The sequence below is a fragment of the Oryzias latipes genome, chromosome 12 (genome assembly GCF_002234675.1).
Source record: "Oryzias latipes chromosome 12, ASM223467v1".
Lineage (NCBI taxonomy): Eukaryota > Metazoa > Chordata > Actinopteri > Beloniformes > Adrianichthyidae > Oryzias > Oryzias latipes.
The window spans coordinates 6,009,206-6,022,872 of record NC_019870.2 but is presented as its reverse complement, the minus strand read 5'-3'; the positions used below and the strand labels follow the sequence as shown (position 1 = coordinate 6,022,872).

The following is a 13,667-nucleotide window of genomic DNA, read 5'->3' as shown; positions in this document are numbered from 1 at the left end:
TATACGTAAAGTAGCGTCTACACTGCCGCGAAGAAATAAGACCAGTTGTTGAAGTAAATTTTCGAACTCCCTGACGGACATTCTAAAATATCCCCGAAAACGCTCATGATCCATTTTCAGCTCTTGTACCAGTCGATAAAACTCCTCATGTTCTTCTCTTCTCGTAGCTATGGGATAATCGGCGTCTTTTCCGGCGTCTTTCATTATTCAACAGAACAATAATTTCTTCATTGCTGGAACTGGAGTTGGAGCAACTGGTGCTTGAAATATTAATGTTTTCTTTGTATGATTCTGACAAGCGCGTAAATACTTGCTCTCTTCTTCTGAGTGAAAAGCGAGTTTAAGAAGCGTAAAGTTGCGCAGCGCCACCTTGTGTACAGGAGTATTTCTGTTTTACATTAAGCGCCATCTAATGTCAAGGAATGAATTTGCATGTTCACTCGGCTCATCGTCAGCGAAAATTGCTTGGGTGTGAACACAAAAAACGTGTTGAAAAACGCTGGCGAATAACGTGCGCCGATATTCGTCCCGATGTGTACGGCCCTTGAGACTGGAAGGTTGTAAGCTCAAATCCACGGCTGAGTCATACCAATGACTCTAGAAATGGGACCCACTGCCTTGACACTCAGCATCAAAGGGGTTGGATTAAATCACCAAATTGTTGCAACACATCAGGCACACTTGAATCCACCTACTGTTGTTTTGTTGCTGAGTGTTAATGTAGATCCTCCACTGTTGGTTGACAGCGCTGTTTCTATTTCAGTCCTGGACTCCAAGTCTACCCTGCCCCCTGCTCCCAGGTTGACTCCGCCTCCGGTGTTAATGTCAGTGATGGTGACCCGTCTGGTGTCGCCTCCAGGCGCAGGCGTTGTGTCGTAGTATTCTGAGTATGGGTAGTTGTAGTCGTCGTAGGTTTCATCGGGGTTGGTTCCCTCTTTGTAGCTGCTGTCACTTCTGCCGGCAAAAGAGCTTGAAGAAGAGCCTCTTGATGAACTGGATGATGATCCAGACGATGAGCTGATTGAAATGGAGCCATCGGGGCTACTCGTCGGGACTTCTTCCACGTCGGCCAGCGTTGTGTCTCCACCTTCCACCTAACACACCCAGCACAGCACATTGGTTGCAGCAATGTCCTCTAAGGTCAGCTCATTGAAGGGACAAACCTTTAAAGTCAGACTACCTCGGGCTCTGTCGTTGAGTCGGGATAGATGTTCGCATCGTATTCACTTCCTCCCAAGTCATCGTAATAGGGGTATTCGTAGTAGTAGCTGTCCACATTTGTATTCTTAAAGAGAAATACACAGCATTAAACGCGGATGGGATTAAGAGATGGGACCATTCTAAACATTTTGCAACACACAAATGACTACTTGGTTCTCCTAATGAGTTTGACGCCTGTTTTCTTTGAATAAATGTCTGATTTTTTGGACCTCGTTGACTTTAGGGAGACTGTAGTTCAAGAGGAAGAGCATCCAGTCCATCCTATTGCAGTTTTAGGGATTAACATGCACAAGGCGCACCGACATTCCACATATACTGCAGCCAAACAGGCTATGGCAGGCGCCGTATCATTCCTGAACGTTATTGACTAACTCCACAGCCTAATAACCTCCGTTCTTCTCACTCAGCATTTTTGCTCTGGCAGCTTGTAGTTCTCCTGCGTGAGCCAGAGAGCTCTTATTTTAGAAGAGGAACCAATCAAGGTCTAATTTGAAGACAATTATGGATTTGGGATAATGAGCTGCAGCGAGGTCAGCCAGAGAAGCAGAAAACTGGTTTCAGGGTGCTAAATGAACTTCTAACTATTTAATGGAAAGCTTCTTTAAAGACCCACTCCAATGGAAGTGGTGTTTAACATACTCCTGTTGCAATTTTCTGATGATGGAGGACATAAATGAAGAGAAATTCAGTTTAAAACTGTATTTCTGTTTATATATTTAGTCACATTGTTGTGAATCAGGAGCAGGAGAAAAAACTGTGGCAAGCCACAAGCTTCCTGCTTCGCTCCATTCTGATGCATCTACCTGTAGACGACAAGATCCACGCATGTTTTCGTTTTCCTCATCTAGAAAACGACACCGGTTTCTTGATTTTGGCTAAAAACCGCATCGTCATAATTAAAATATCACTAAGAGTGCTTTTGCAACAGATCCAAAGATGAACGGAGTGGGTCTATAAAAAGTCCAGGTATAACCAAAGTAGATGAAGAGATGCTTTAGCAGCTGATGGAGGGAAAATGACTTGAGTATTAAAAGGGCAGATTGGTATCATTATTAAACATGAACTAGACATCTTCTAGTTTTAGGAGAACAGTAGTTTTACTCACATTGCCTGTGTTGGGGTCCTGGTTCTGCAGCTGGTCTGGCGCTGGCACCTCACAGTCAGGGCTATAGTGCTCACAGTAGTCATAGGCAGCGCGATGGTCTGCTACAATCATTAGCTGCTGGATGTCTCCCTGGAAACCAGAAGAACACAGGAAGCTGTGATATCACTGCAAACAGCTCAAGGTCATCCGGGTGCGATGAGCAATCAGGCTGTGAGAGCTGAGGACTTCCAGCAGACGCTGCACATAATAAAGCGGAGAAGGAGGCCCGGATTGCGTAAGACCAAAGCTTCACATGTGCAAAGTGGCGCTCGGGAGCAGACCCGACTTGCCCCCTGAGTAACTTCCAGGGCTGTTATCTCCTGAGCCAAAATGTGCAAAGCTGAAGGGAAGAACAGGATTTAGGAAAGAAAAAAGCTCCCATGACTAACACAGAGATCGACAGAACGTGAGCAGAGAACAAGAGATGGAGGGGGGGGAGTAGCAAGGGCTCCGAAGGATCCCCAGGCTACGTGGGGAGCTGGGTGTGTTGTCCACATGTTTCTGAAAAGAATGCAAATGGCACTGACACTTTACGGTATCTATCCAAACACGTCCTGATCCCATCTTCCAAAGGCTGTGATGTCATTCCACATCAATCAAACGCAGAATCAACACAGCAGAAACAAACACACACTCAGAGTTATGGGGGAACTGGCTGTGGGAGCGAGCCGCTGCAGAGGAGAAAGTGTTTTTAATTATGTCAATAGCTATAAGTTTGAAAATCAATTACAACGTTCATCCAGCCAAAACCCTACAATGAGTGTTTTTAAAACAAGTACGAGTGGATTTATGAAGCACTCTATATGCATATATGATATAAAATGTGTCTGCTTCTGCTGAAGTTCTCCTCTCCGATTGGTCAATGACCCAGAAGGAGGCGCTCACAATGACCTCCCTGCTCAGTCCTATCAATTTATACTTAATGCCAGAATATCCATCCTCTCCTCCTAAACAGAGACGCCAGAATTTCCCAAACACTCATCTAGAAACTCTGAGCTCATGAGAAACTTTCTGAGCAGCTCTCAACTCCCAGTCCATCCACGCCTCCCTCATTCGAGTAAAACCGTATGTAGCAGATGGGCTAGAGGGGATGACGCGCATTCAATGTTAGAAATTAGGTCAAACTCAAGAAAAAATAAGCCTTTTATACAACAAAACATCCCTCTAGTTTGGAAGAAGCACTCAACCGTTCACATTCTGTTCTGGTAATTTTCTGTTTCTGCTTTTTGCTCATTTTTCTTTGTCTCCCTGAGCAACCAGAAGAATTCCAGGATAAATTACCCCGACAAGTGGTGGGACTGTAATTCAGCAGGACAATATAATAAATCATATTATTGCCCCAAAGACCCTGAGAGCGACGTGGTAGAATGTGACTAACGGTCTTAGACGTGCACAGCGAAAAAGGGGAGTGTCCACCGTTGATAGAAAAAGGAAAGGGCTGCTAACTCATCCACTAGATGAGTGGCACTAATGTGTGCCATGGGTTGTGGCTGAATCTCCAAAGATTCATGGAACTACAGCCAGGTGATGGAACATCCATCCATCTTCCAAACCCACGCCCTCCCTTACGAGCTCACAAGGATGCTGGAGCCTATCTCTCCTTCTGTTGGGCAAGTCAGTAATGAAACAGAATTGTTCAAGACATGGATAGAAATGACTCAGTCAGGTGACCCAACTTTGTTTTTTATCCTTTTTATCAGACAAATGTAAGGATTAAGATTAAGAGATCTCCCTTTTTCGTCATGGGACTTAAATTAACCTGCAATAATTTATTTAATTATGACAATCATTTTAGTTACATTAAGGCTGTAAAACTCCTCTCAACACACTTTTCTCAGACACGAACATTTACACACTTTTCTTTCTTGTTTAAACTCTGAGTTCGTAGAAAAATAAGTACAGTATTATAGAATGAAAACAAAAATCTGTTTGCGATTGAAGATTACTGTAACTCATTCTGTACAGGAGACACAACGGAGATCATAAATAGTCGACAGCCAATCAGGATGCAGAAAACAATGCACTATCACATACACAAAAAAAGCATGCACACATTTAATTAAAAAACCTGCAAAACATTGAAACCTTGAAAATAGACCCGCGATCCGGTGAAGGAACACTGTCGTTTTCTTCCACATGTTTTCAATGCACGCCTACAGTCTCCCTCAGAAGGTTCTTGGTAAATATAGAACACGTAGAGAACATTTCTGAGAACCTCCTGCAGGCCAGCATGCTTTTTTAAAAAAATTTTATTTGTCTGATAAAATGGAAAAATAGAACTAGGTAAAGTCACGTGGAACATAGAAACGTGTGAAGTTAGAACTCCGGGAGGATCCTGGATGGCTGCTAGGTGTTAATAAATAACAAATGTGCTTTTAGGACTTCAGACTTTCAGACTTTGGTTCCAGTCGACATTTTGGAGGCCTGGGGTCTTTTGGGCTGTAACAAGTCGTGTGTTGTGGTCAGTTTCTGTTCTGTTATGGTGTTTTTCTTCTTCCTCAGTCAAAGTGGCAGCTTTAGTTTCAGTCAACCACAGCTGTTTCTGTTTCAGTTCAATTCTCCTTGGGCTATTAAAGTCTTTGGATTCTCTTTAAAGTCAGATCTTCTGTTTTATCACCCTTTTTCTTTGTTTTCCTCGTGGTTTTCACGTTTACTGTAGGTTTTAATATTTATTCATCTATTTCTTTTGTTCCACTAAAGATTTTTTGTACAAAAAGTTTTATATTTTGGGCACCAATGTACGCTTCCAACATTTTAGTCACAAAACAAGAAACCCAGTTTTTATAACCAGATTTCTTTTTTAAATCTGAAGATTTTTTCTCTGAAAAAAAACAAGTTTTTCTAAAAGTTCATTTGATAAGGATGCTTACACTCAACACTTAATGAAGCACCAGAACACCGGACGAAGGGCGCAAAGATGTCCCTGCTAGGCAGTGAATGTGATGAAACCAGGTTAAAGCTGTGCATGCTCCAGTAACCAGGTTACCTATAGAAACCAGGTTACTCACATACATCCAGTCTTAATCAGACAGGATTCAATTACCTACCACAAGTAAAAGTGAGGCAGTATTCTTGAAATTTACTTTTCATATACTATCTATATATAAACTGTAAATTGAAAATGTTCCAATTTAGTCTGAAGAAGTATTGAGTCAGTATATGTCTGTATACTATATTACACTCTGTACTCAAAAAAACATTAAAGTACATTAAGTGTACTTTTTACTAGGGGTTAGCATTGCAATACTATTACAAAAACCAGTAAAAGTATTCACTGAGCTTCATTTGAGAAGGTACTTTCAGGTCACAGAAAGGGAGCACACTTTTACATAGGGAGCACAGAAAACTGGCCTAAACTATTCAAATTTACCATGTTTTACTAATTAAGTCTTTAAAATCAGAGCTTTAGCTCCAGTGTTGATGTTATTTCAATAACTTTAATTCTTCAATCATGGAATCTGTAATTCTAACTGATTTTGAAGCATCTCTGGGCTGATATGCAACATTTTACAGCAGTGAAGTGCTTACGCAGTAAACAAAAATCCGCTGATTTGCACATAGCATATCTTTCCGTTTAAAACTCCACTGGAATTACAGAAATTGCGTAAAGTTGTGGTCAAAGTTGTGGTAGTTTGAAAGGAGTCTTATATATTTTGTCTCTCTGGCCATTTAGCTGTCAATCATCCTTGTCCCAGATCCAACAGTTTCTATGGCAGAGACTGGGTGTGGGTATGGACACAAAATGTGACAAATTATGGAGCATTTTTCTCTTGGAATCACTCAATATCCAAACTACAGCTAAAATGTATGCAGAAATGTACATGGAGTTGACATGGAGGCGCCATAACAACATTTTTTTAAGGCAAGAGATTCTTAAAATTGGAATAAATGGAAAAAAAAGGTAAGAAAAGCTTAAATCAATCAGTAGCAAAAACAGTTAAGATGATGTAAGGACCCAATCTGATGAAAATGGTCGTTTTAACAAGTTCTTGTGGCATTCTTTTGCTAATGGAGTAAACGTATATAAAAGATTTAACTTAAAAATGCATTTTTTGAGTATATTGGCCCACCCACAACTAAGAGGCACATTTCTAATAAACAACTGTATATCTGCAGAAACTATGACCTAAAAAACAACACAGTTTGCTTTTTATTTTGGCTAAAAATCATAGTTGAAAGACGACTGGGATCGATTTTACAATAAATCAAGAGAGGATTTGGGCAAGTCTTTAATTAAAGCTTTGAAATGTAAAGCAAAGTTAAAAAATAGGACAAAAAATGTATCAACTATTTTAAATCCACATGTGAGTCAAGACGGTCATAGAGTACATATCAGCAATACATCAAAAACATGTTTCTCCTCAATTAGCATGAAGTCATTCAAGAAATACTCCAGTGTATGTCCAAATTCCAACCATTAATGCAGCTTTTAGCATTGTTACTAACAAGTGTTGTTGGAAAAATTGCAGGTTTTGCAGCAGTGCTGTTACACAAAATGCTAAAGTTCTCTCCAGGGAAAAAAGGAAACTTTTAATAAAACAGGATGCATCTTTTTGCAGTGTTCTGAGCCTGAAGATAGTTACTGAAAAGAAAATCATATTTAACGCATTATAAAATGCAGAGCTTCCCAATTTCACGACCATGAACTAAACCTGGATCTGATTTCCTGCCTTTGACTCGTAGCTGCGCTTTTTTCGCAGCCATTACCCGACCAGCTCTGATGCCAAATGTTCCAAAAAGTGGCTGTTTTAGTGAATAATCTTATACTGTACCCCAGCTGTACGCTAATGCCAAATTCCTAATTTTGTATGCTGGTGCTGAGTCGTCAACTCGATGCAGCGACCCTTTAAGGCATGAGATATTCAAATCATTAGTGTACACTGAGTCCACATTCCCACTGCAGCAGTTAGAAATACAGACTCAGGGATTCAGTATGTTAATGAGGCTCTTCCCCAACCCCAATTGCTAAAACATGGAAGGAGTAAAAGGAGAAAATTGTTGAAAATGTACCATTGGGTGAAGCAGAAATGTTGCACGCATCACTTACTAATGTATATACATAAAAGAAACCCAAAGTCTCTTATGGAACAGCAAATCCAACACGCATTTGGACCAACAGAATGCTGCTGAAGGAAGATTCTTTTTTTTTTTTTCTTTTGTTGGACAATAACAGAGCACTGAAACATGACTCTGCTCCTCTCCCTCATCCCTCGCTTTGGAAGAAAAGACATCGCCTGTGGCTGTGAGAGTAAAAGCTGACCTCACTTAACATTCATCAAGTTGAAGGAGACTGAGAGAAAAAGCACATCAATCTCCTCGATGACAAAGAGGCTCCATCTTTCAATTAGATTATGGGAGCAGAAGAAGCTTACAAAAAAAAAGTTTGATTTAGTTTTTTTTCTCTCTTCTGCGTTTGACCAAAGAATGCTTTTATACTGAAAGATATTTTGCCAAAGCCCTCATTTCTGTTGGGTATTTTGGCTGCGTCCAGGTGGGGGCAGGAGTGCCCGCCAGTGAGCAATAAGCCGAAATAAAATCTGACCAACAATCAATGTGAGGAAGACTTACTTCATTGCGTTTTCTCTTCTAAATTAAATTTAGAAGTCTGAAACCTATTTTTCAAAGAGACATGTTTTTTCCTTTCTGGAAGCAACCCAGTTGCAGCTTGCAAATCCTTTTTCTGCACTGATAGAGGGAACTTAAGTAATCTTAAAGACGCACTCCTGTGAAAATTGTGTTTTTTGTCATTTTTCTCACAATGGAGGACAAGAAAATTGAGCTTATAATTGCATTTCTGAGTATTCAAATCTCGAATTTTTAACAAACTACTGCCACTCTGTAGAAACTCTGTCCTAGGAAACGACACAGATTTTGGGGATTTTGGCATAATCCTAATAAAAAAAACAACGGAAAGACTTTTAAAATAGCTCAAAATATGATCAGCGAGGGTCTTCATGGACTATATTTACCCACAATCCTCCATCCATCCTGACAGAAAAAAGAAATAAGTCTAAAAAACACATTGCAGCGGTCGGAATTCTGAGGGAATATAAATCAGCGCAGACTAACAAACAAATCAGATCCATTCTGTCCACAGATCTGGATAAGCGGATCTAGCACGGAGAGAAACATGTGGACATAAAAACCTCCAGAAATCAGCTGCTTTTCCACCCACACAGACCTTCTCATCTAAACTGCAGCAAAATCTCAGCGTTCAGCCAACAGCAACAAGCCCGTCTGCCACCCCACTTCTCCATTCTCCACTGCTACTGTCTCCATTTGGTAAACTGTCCCGCTTCCAACAAAACTCTAATCGTTTTCCATTTTAATCCCATGTCTCCAAGGACGGCAGGCAGCCATGCTCCCATTTCCTGCTCTTTTGGGAAGAGAAAAACCTCCCCCCACACCACCTCCTTGAGGAGTCCATTTTGAATGTTTGGCTTGGACGTTTGTCGAAATCTCCTGCTGAAGAGACACTTTGGGGTTTGCTGACACAGTAAAGGAATTACGTGAGGAATAAGAAAAACATCTGACACGAGTTATCCGTGATGGAAACTCCATCCTCCCTGCAGCCACTAAGGTCCTACATTAATGTACAAAAAAGCATTGTGCTTGATCCATGAAGCATGACCTTCAGTTCAGACAGAACAAGGCAGAAACATTTGATCTTCACCTAAAATACAGGTGATGAACACCAGACCTCAGAATGGTGCTGGTGTTTCTGAAACAGAACTCAAAGTTATACAGAGGAATACACAGTGGTGGGAGCTATGCTTTAATCCTCAGCAGTCATTGGTCACCATCAATCACTGGCTTCAAAGAATCCTGCATGAGGAAACATCTGGTCTACTGCAAGTCAACATCCAGCTGGGAAGGATTGCAGTGAGAACGTCTCTCAGATCATTCTCAAAGACGTTGCTTCCCCTTTGACTTGGTTTGATCAGTGGGAAAGCTACACTTTATAAGGGAAGAGTTGTTTTTTGATAGCACCTCCTAGAAGAAGGAGCTTCGTCTATGGAGAGCTCCAAACACTCATTGTACAAATAAGGGCAAAAGGTAGATTATGGGTCTCATATGGTACTGGTGTGTCTCTTCAGGCAGTCCACCTCAGGATGCAACATTTAGCAGTGGTTAAAAGGAAGCCATATGGTAATCCATCTTCTGTAAAACTTGAAAGTATGAAAAAGGACGTCTAAGAAAGTTTTTACTTATGGAAATCTGACAATCATGAACAAACTGCTGATATTAGACCTATTTCTGCAAGATGACTTCCAGCCAACCAGAGGATCTGTGAACGAGAACTGCTCTAAAGACAATTCACAAATCAGAAACAATTTTAACTTGCATTGAGACTGAACTGATGTGGTTTGAATGGTGTACCACATGCCAGATGTGCCACAAAAGAACAATACTTTTAATTTATGAAAGTATTCTTCTCAATTTTTGTTTCCAATGATTTAATTTTCAGTCATAATTTGCAAAGATGCAAATTGCCCTCAACTTTCTCCTGGAGCCACATTCACACAAAAGCATTGCATGAATCTTTCGTAAATTTGGGGGAAAATATGGACTCGACTCCCGTTTATGCAGATGTTGGGAAACGCTAGACCTAAAATTGAACTTTTCTGGTGTTGTTGGTCCTGATTGGCTGTTGACCTTGTCAATCAATCTCCTCCGTGCCTTGTGTCCTGTACAGACTGCGTTCAGTTGGCCGAATCTACGTAAGTTTTCAATCGCAATCAGATTTTTGTTTTTATTCTAAAATATTGGAGTTACTTTTTTATGAAGGTTTGATCTTTTAGAGTTTTACAAGAGAAAAATGTGTAAAAATGTTCATGTCTGTCTGAGTAAAGTGTATAAAGTGTGTATTGAGGGATTTTACAGACTTAAAATGTCCTACTTTAATGTAATCCTACTTTGTGGATTTTACTTATCGCAGGTTCACTTTAAAACATAATCTGTTTTATCATTATAGATGTTTGATAAAGAATAAATATGGTGTATCGCTTTTTTATATAAGTACACACAGCATATCTATCTAAAAAATTATACATATAATAAATAAAATTAAAAAAAACTTAGCTGTACTTGAATTCAGTGGTTGTGCATCAGATGATACATCCCAAATCGAATACTTTGTCACAAAGTTATATCACAGCGCAGACTCTTCGACGGTTTATGCCATCAACGTAAATCAGCTGATTGTAATGCGGAGAAAAGCCACAGAAGCCGATTTACGTTGATTGCATGAACACTTCACTGCTGTAAAGTGTTGCGTGTCGGCGGAGAGGCATTTTTTTCATCTTCAAAATCCACTGGAATTACTTTAATTGTGTAAACAGTTACGCAAGTCCAAAGAATCTCAACGCTCGAGCTAAAACTCTGGGGTCAAAGGGTTGATTAAAGACATCAAAGGTCATTGAATTAAAACATCAACAAAAACTGAATTTTGTTTAGAAAATTGCTTTAGACTGCAAATTCTGCTACATCAGCTACAGCTACAACAAAACAGCTTGTACCACCACCTAGTATCTGGTAACGTCATTACAAGCAAGAGCAAGTACAAGTCTCAGCACAAACCTTTAAAGCCCTGATCTTACTTATACTTGAAGTTTTTTAAATCTGTGTTCATTTGGCTTTTTCATGATTCTTTTTTAGAGAGCGATTATGTGGCGCCTCAGCTTTCCACAGAGACCAACTGACAGCTGTTTACCCAAACCCTAATGGGGCTTAGGACTGTTTTATTATCTTGTTTGAGAGGGTAAATAATTACAGATGCAGATCCCGTCCTCCGCAGATTGTACACAAAAATGTGTGTTCGTTGGTTTAAGTCGCAGATCTTAGATTCCACCGACGACACAATCTGCAGGTATCCATGAGGTCGAGGTCGGGCAAACTCGGAAGCTTTTGGCCCCAAACTTTTTTTGGTCAAAACCCCCAAGAGGGCAGGAGGTACCAAATCTGCAATGTTAGAAAATTTGAAATAGAAGCTGAACGGTAAAAAAGAAACATTAGACATGAGGACATTTGTTTGATCCTATCGCTTTTTTCTATTTTTTTTACAGTACTATGATTCAATTCACTTTTAGTGGGCAGATGTGACATTTATTTGTGAATTTTCATAGATAATAGGTCCAAAGTGTACAACAAAGTGTCTTTATAGCTTTGTTTACTCTCAGAGCATTCTTAACTATTTGGATTCATTTAACGAACTCACATTCACTAATTACACTGTCCACTTAAAAGCACATCTTCAAGATATGTTTCATTCCTTCTTTTTTTTCCCCAACCTCACAAACTAGGGCTTGACACTCCCTCATAATTTTGCACCAGAGGAGCCATGAATGCCCTAGCAGGGGCATCAAATTTCCAGCTCTTCTCTAATGCGGCACCAGAAGAAAAGCTATTATCTAAGCATTAAACAGTGACCGAGCTGTTACGGCATTTCAAACCCCCCCCCCCAGTAGGCTTTTTATCGCAAAAATCTGCGCCAAGGTTCATCTATTCAAAGCCAAGCCACAGTTTAAAAAGCTACTGAGTGGAAAAAAAAGGTGTAGATTTGAAGGGTTTGCTGTAAAACCAGCTTACTGTATGCTGTCGGTGTGTGAAGTGCAAAAAGCTGGTGGCTGAGTTAATGGTAGAAAAATGAACTCCTGAGGCAAGGATGAGGAAACAGGATGTGCAAACCTCATCAGGCCAGTCGAATATAAAAACTTATTACGAGCATCAAGCTCATGTGCTGTACGTTTTACTACTTTTTCCTGGCTCTGACTGCACCGCAGGAGCCCCGCTGCATGCCTTATCCTAGTCACAGAAAAGACTCTAAAAAGCTTAGCATCCCTTCTGTAACACACACCATTCAAAGTTTTTCTTCTTTCCTGTTGTGTTTATCCACCACGGGAACAACGGGGAGATCATTCCAGAGTAAAGATCCAAAATTTTTGGCTAATCTAGTCCAACCCATTGCTTCTGCCTTGCCGTTTCCTAACTTCCTTTTCACGTAATCAAAGCCTTGTAAATCAAAACATCCTCTGACTCTAAAACGCAACTTCTGTCTAACAATTTGTAAGACACGAATTGAGATAACCGAACCAGAACTGCCACCAACCAGAGAGCTCTAAAGCTGCGGCAACACACCTTCAAACAATCACTTTCATGAAAAGTCTATGTAAACGGCGTGAATGCACGTGAATTCCACGTAAAAGTCTGGTATTCATGCGTAGCTATAGCTCTTGTGGCTCTTATAGCTCTACGCATAAAACGCATGGCCAGTGAATGTATGTTAAAAATAAAACAAAGTGGGACTATGACCAATTAGGAACTCAGATTTGCTAGTGGCATTTGGATGGCATCCTTTTTAATTCACAGAAGTGAATTAAAACAAGGTTGTGTCCAAATTCCTTCAATACTCACAACAAACTGCTTTATATAGTGCACTCATCATATTGTAGAGCTGTCCAATATGGACACTGGCTTTTTATTTTTTCTGCGAAAAACCACTGTTCATTGATTCTTTAGCAATTATAGACCCCAATGCAATCAACGATTTCTTGAGGAAAACATTTTTTTCCAGTTTATTTTTAACAAACTATCCAAATTTTCAACAGAAAACAGCGTATTTATTCAATTTTACTTAAATTTGTACTTCTGAAAATTGGTGACGTCTCAGTTGCCGATGAAAAAAAAGCAGTAAGCATAGTGCCTGAACTGCTTTCAAAATCCAGGCCACTAGATCGTTTTTTAGTAGTTAGGGACTACGGGAGGGAATTTTTTTTTCCTTTTTTTTTTTTTCGGATACTTTATTTATCCCTCAATGGGGAAATTCTTCTCCGCATTTGACCCATCCCCTGGGGGAGCGGTGAGCTGCAGCTGAACTGCGCTCAGGAGGCGGTAGCCGAAGGACCCTCACTGAGTGATGTTAACTGCTCGCCATTGATATGGTAATTGCCCCCAGTACCATTGTTTCTTCCCCTCCGAGGAATCGAACCCTGGATTCCTGCATGGTAGCCTCTCACCTTACCTCACCAAGTAATGCACTAGTAGTAGAAAAGAAGAAGAAGTCCCTTCCTGCGGGTCCAGTGTGAACACCATGGGCTAAATGCTTTAAATTAAATCAAATTTAATTTAATTTAATTTTCTCTGCAAAGACTCACGAAAAAACTTGAGCAGGGATCGGGAAATCCGAAAGGGTTGTTTGCTGATGAGACAAACGATGGAGGTTTCAAGATCCACGTCAGGAAGTTGTCTGAGGATCAGTTTGCCATAATGGTAACCCCTTTGACCAAATGCTGCATTTCCAGCA

General features: G+C 40.3%; 1 protein-coding gene across 2 annotated transcripts in view; it reads right to left on the bottom strand.

The window, feature by feature from the left end:
- Window positions 1-13,667, bottom strand: part of LOC101155530 (collagen alpha-1(V) chain) — an 87,607-nt gene that overhangs the window by 40,294 nt on the left and 33,646 nt on the right. For both annotated transcript variants that reach the window (XM_011481505.3, XM_011481504.3), the window contains exons 5-7: window positions 2,327-2,455; window positions 1,181-1,285; window positions 696-1,094 (exon numbers count right to left, since the gene is read on the bottom strand). In XM_011481505.3, the coding sequence (XP_011479807.1) occupies window positions 696-1,094; window positions 1,181-1,285; window positions 2,327-2,455 (633 nt within the window). The remainder of the gene's footprint in view (window positions 1-695; window positions 1,095-1,180; window positions 1,286-2,326; window positions 2,456-13,667) is intronic.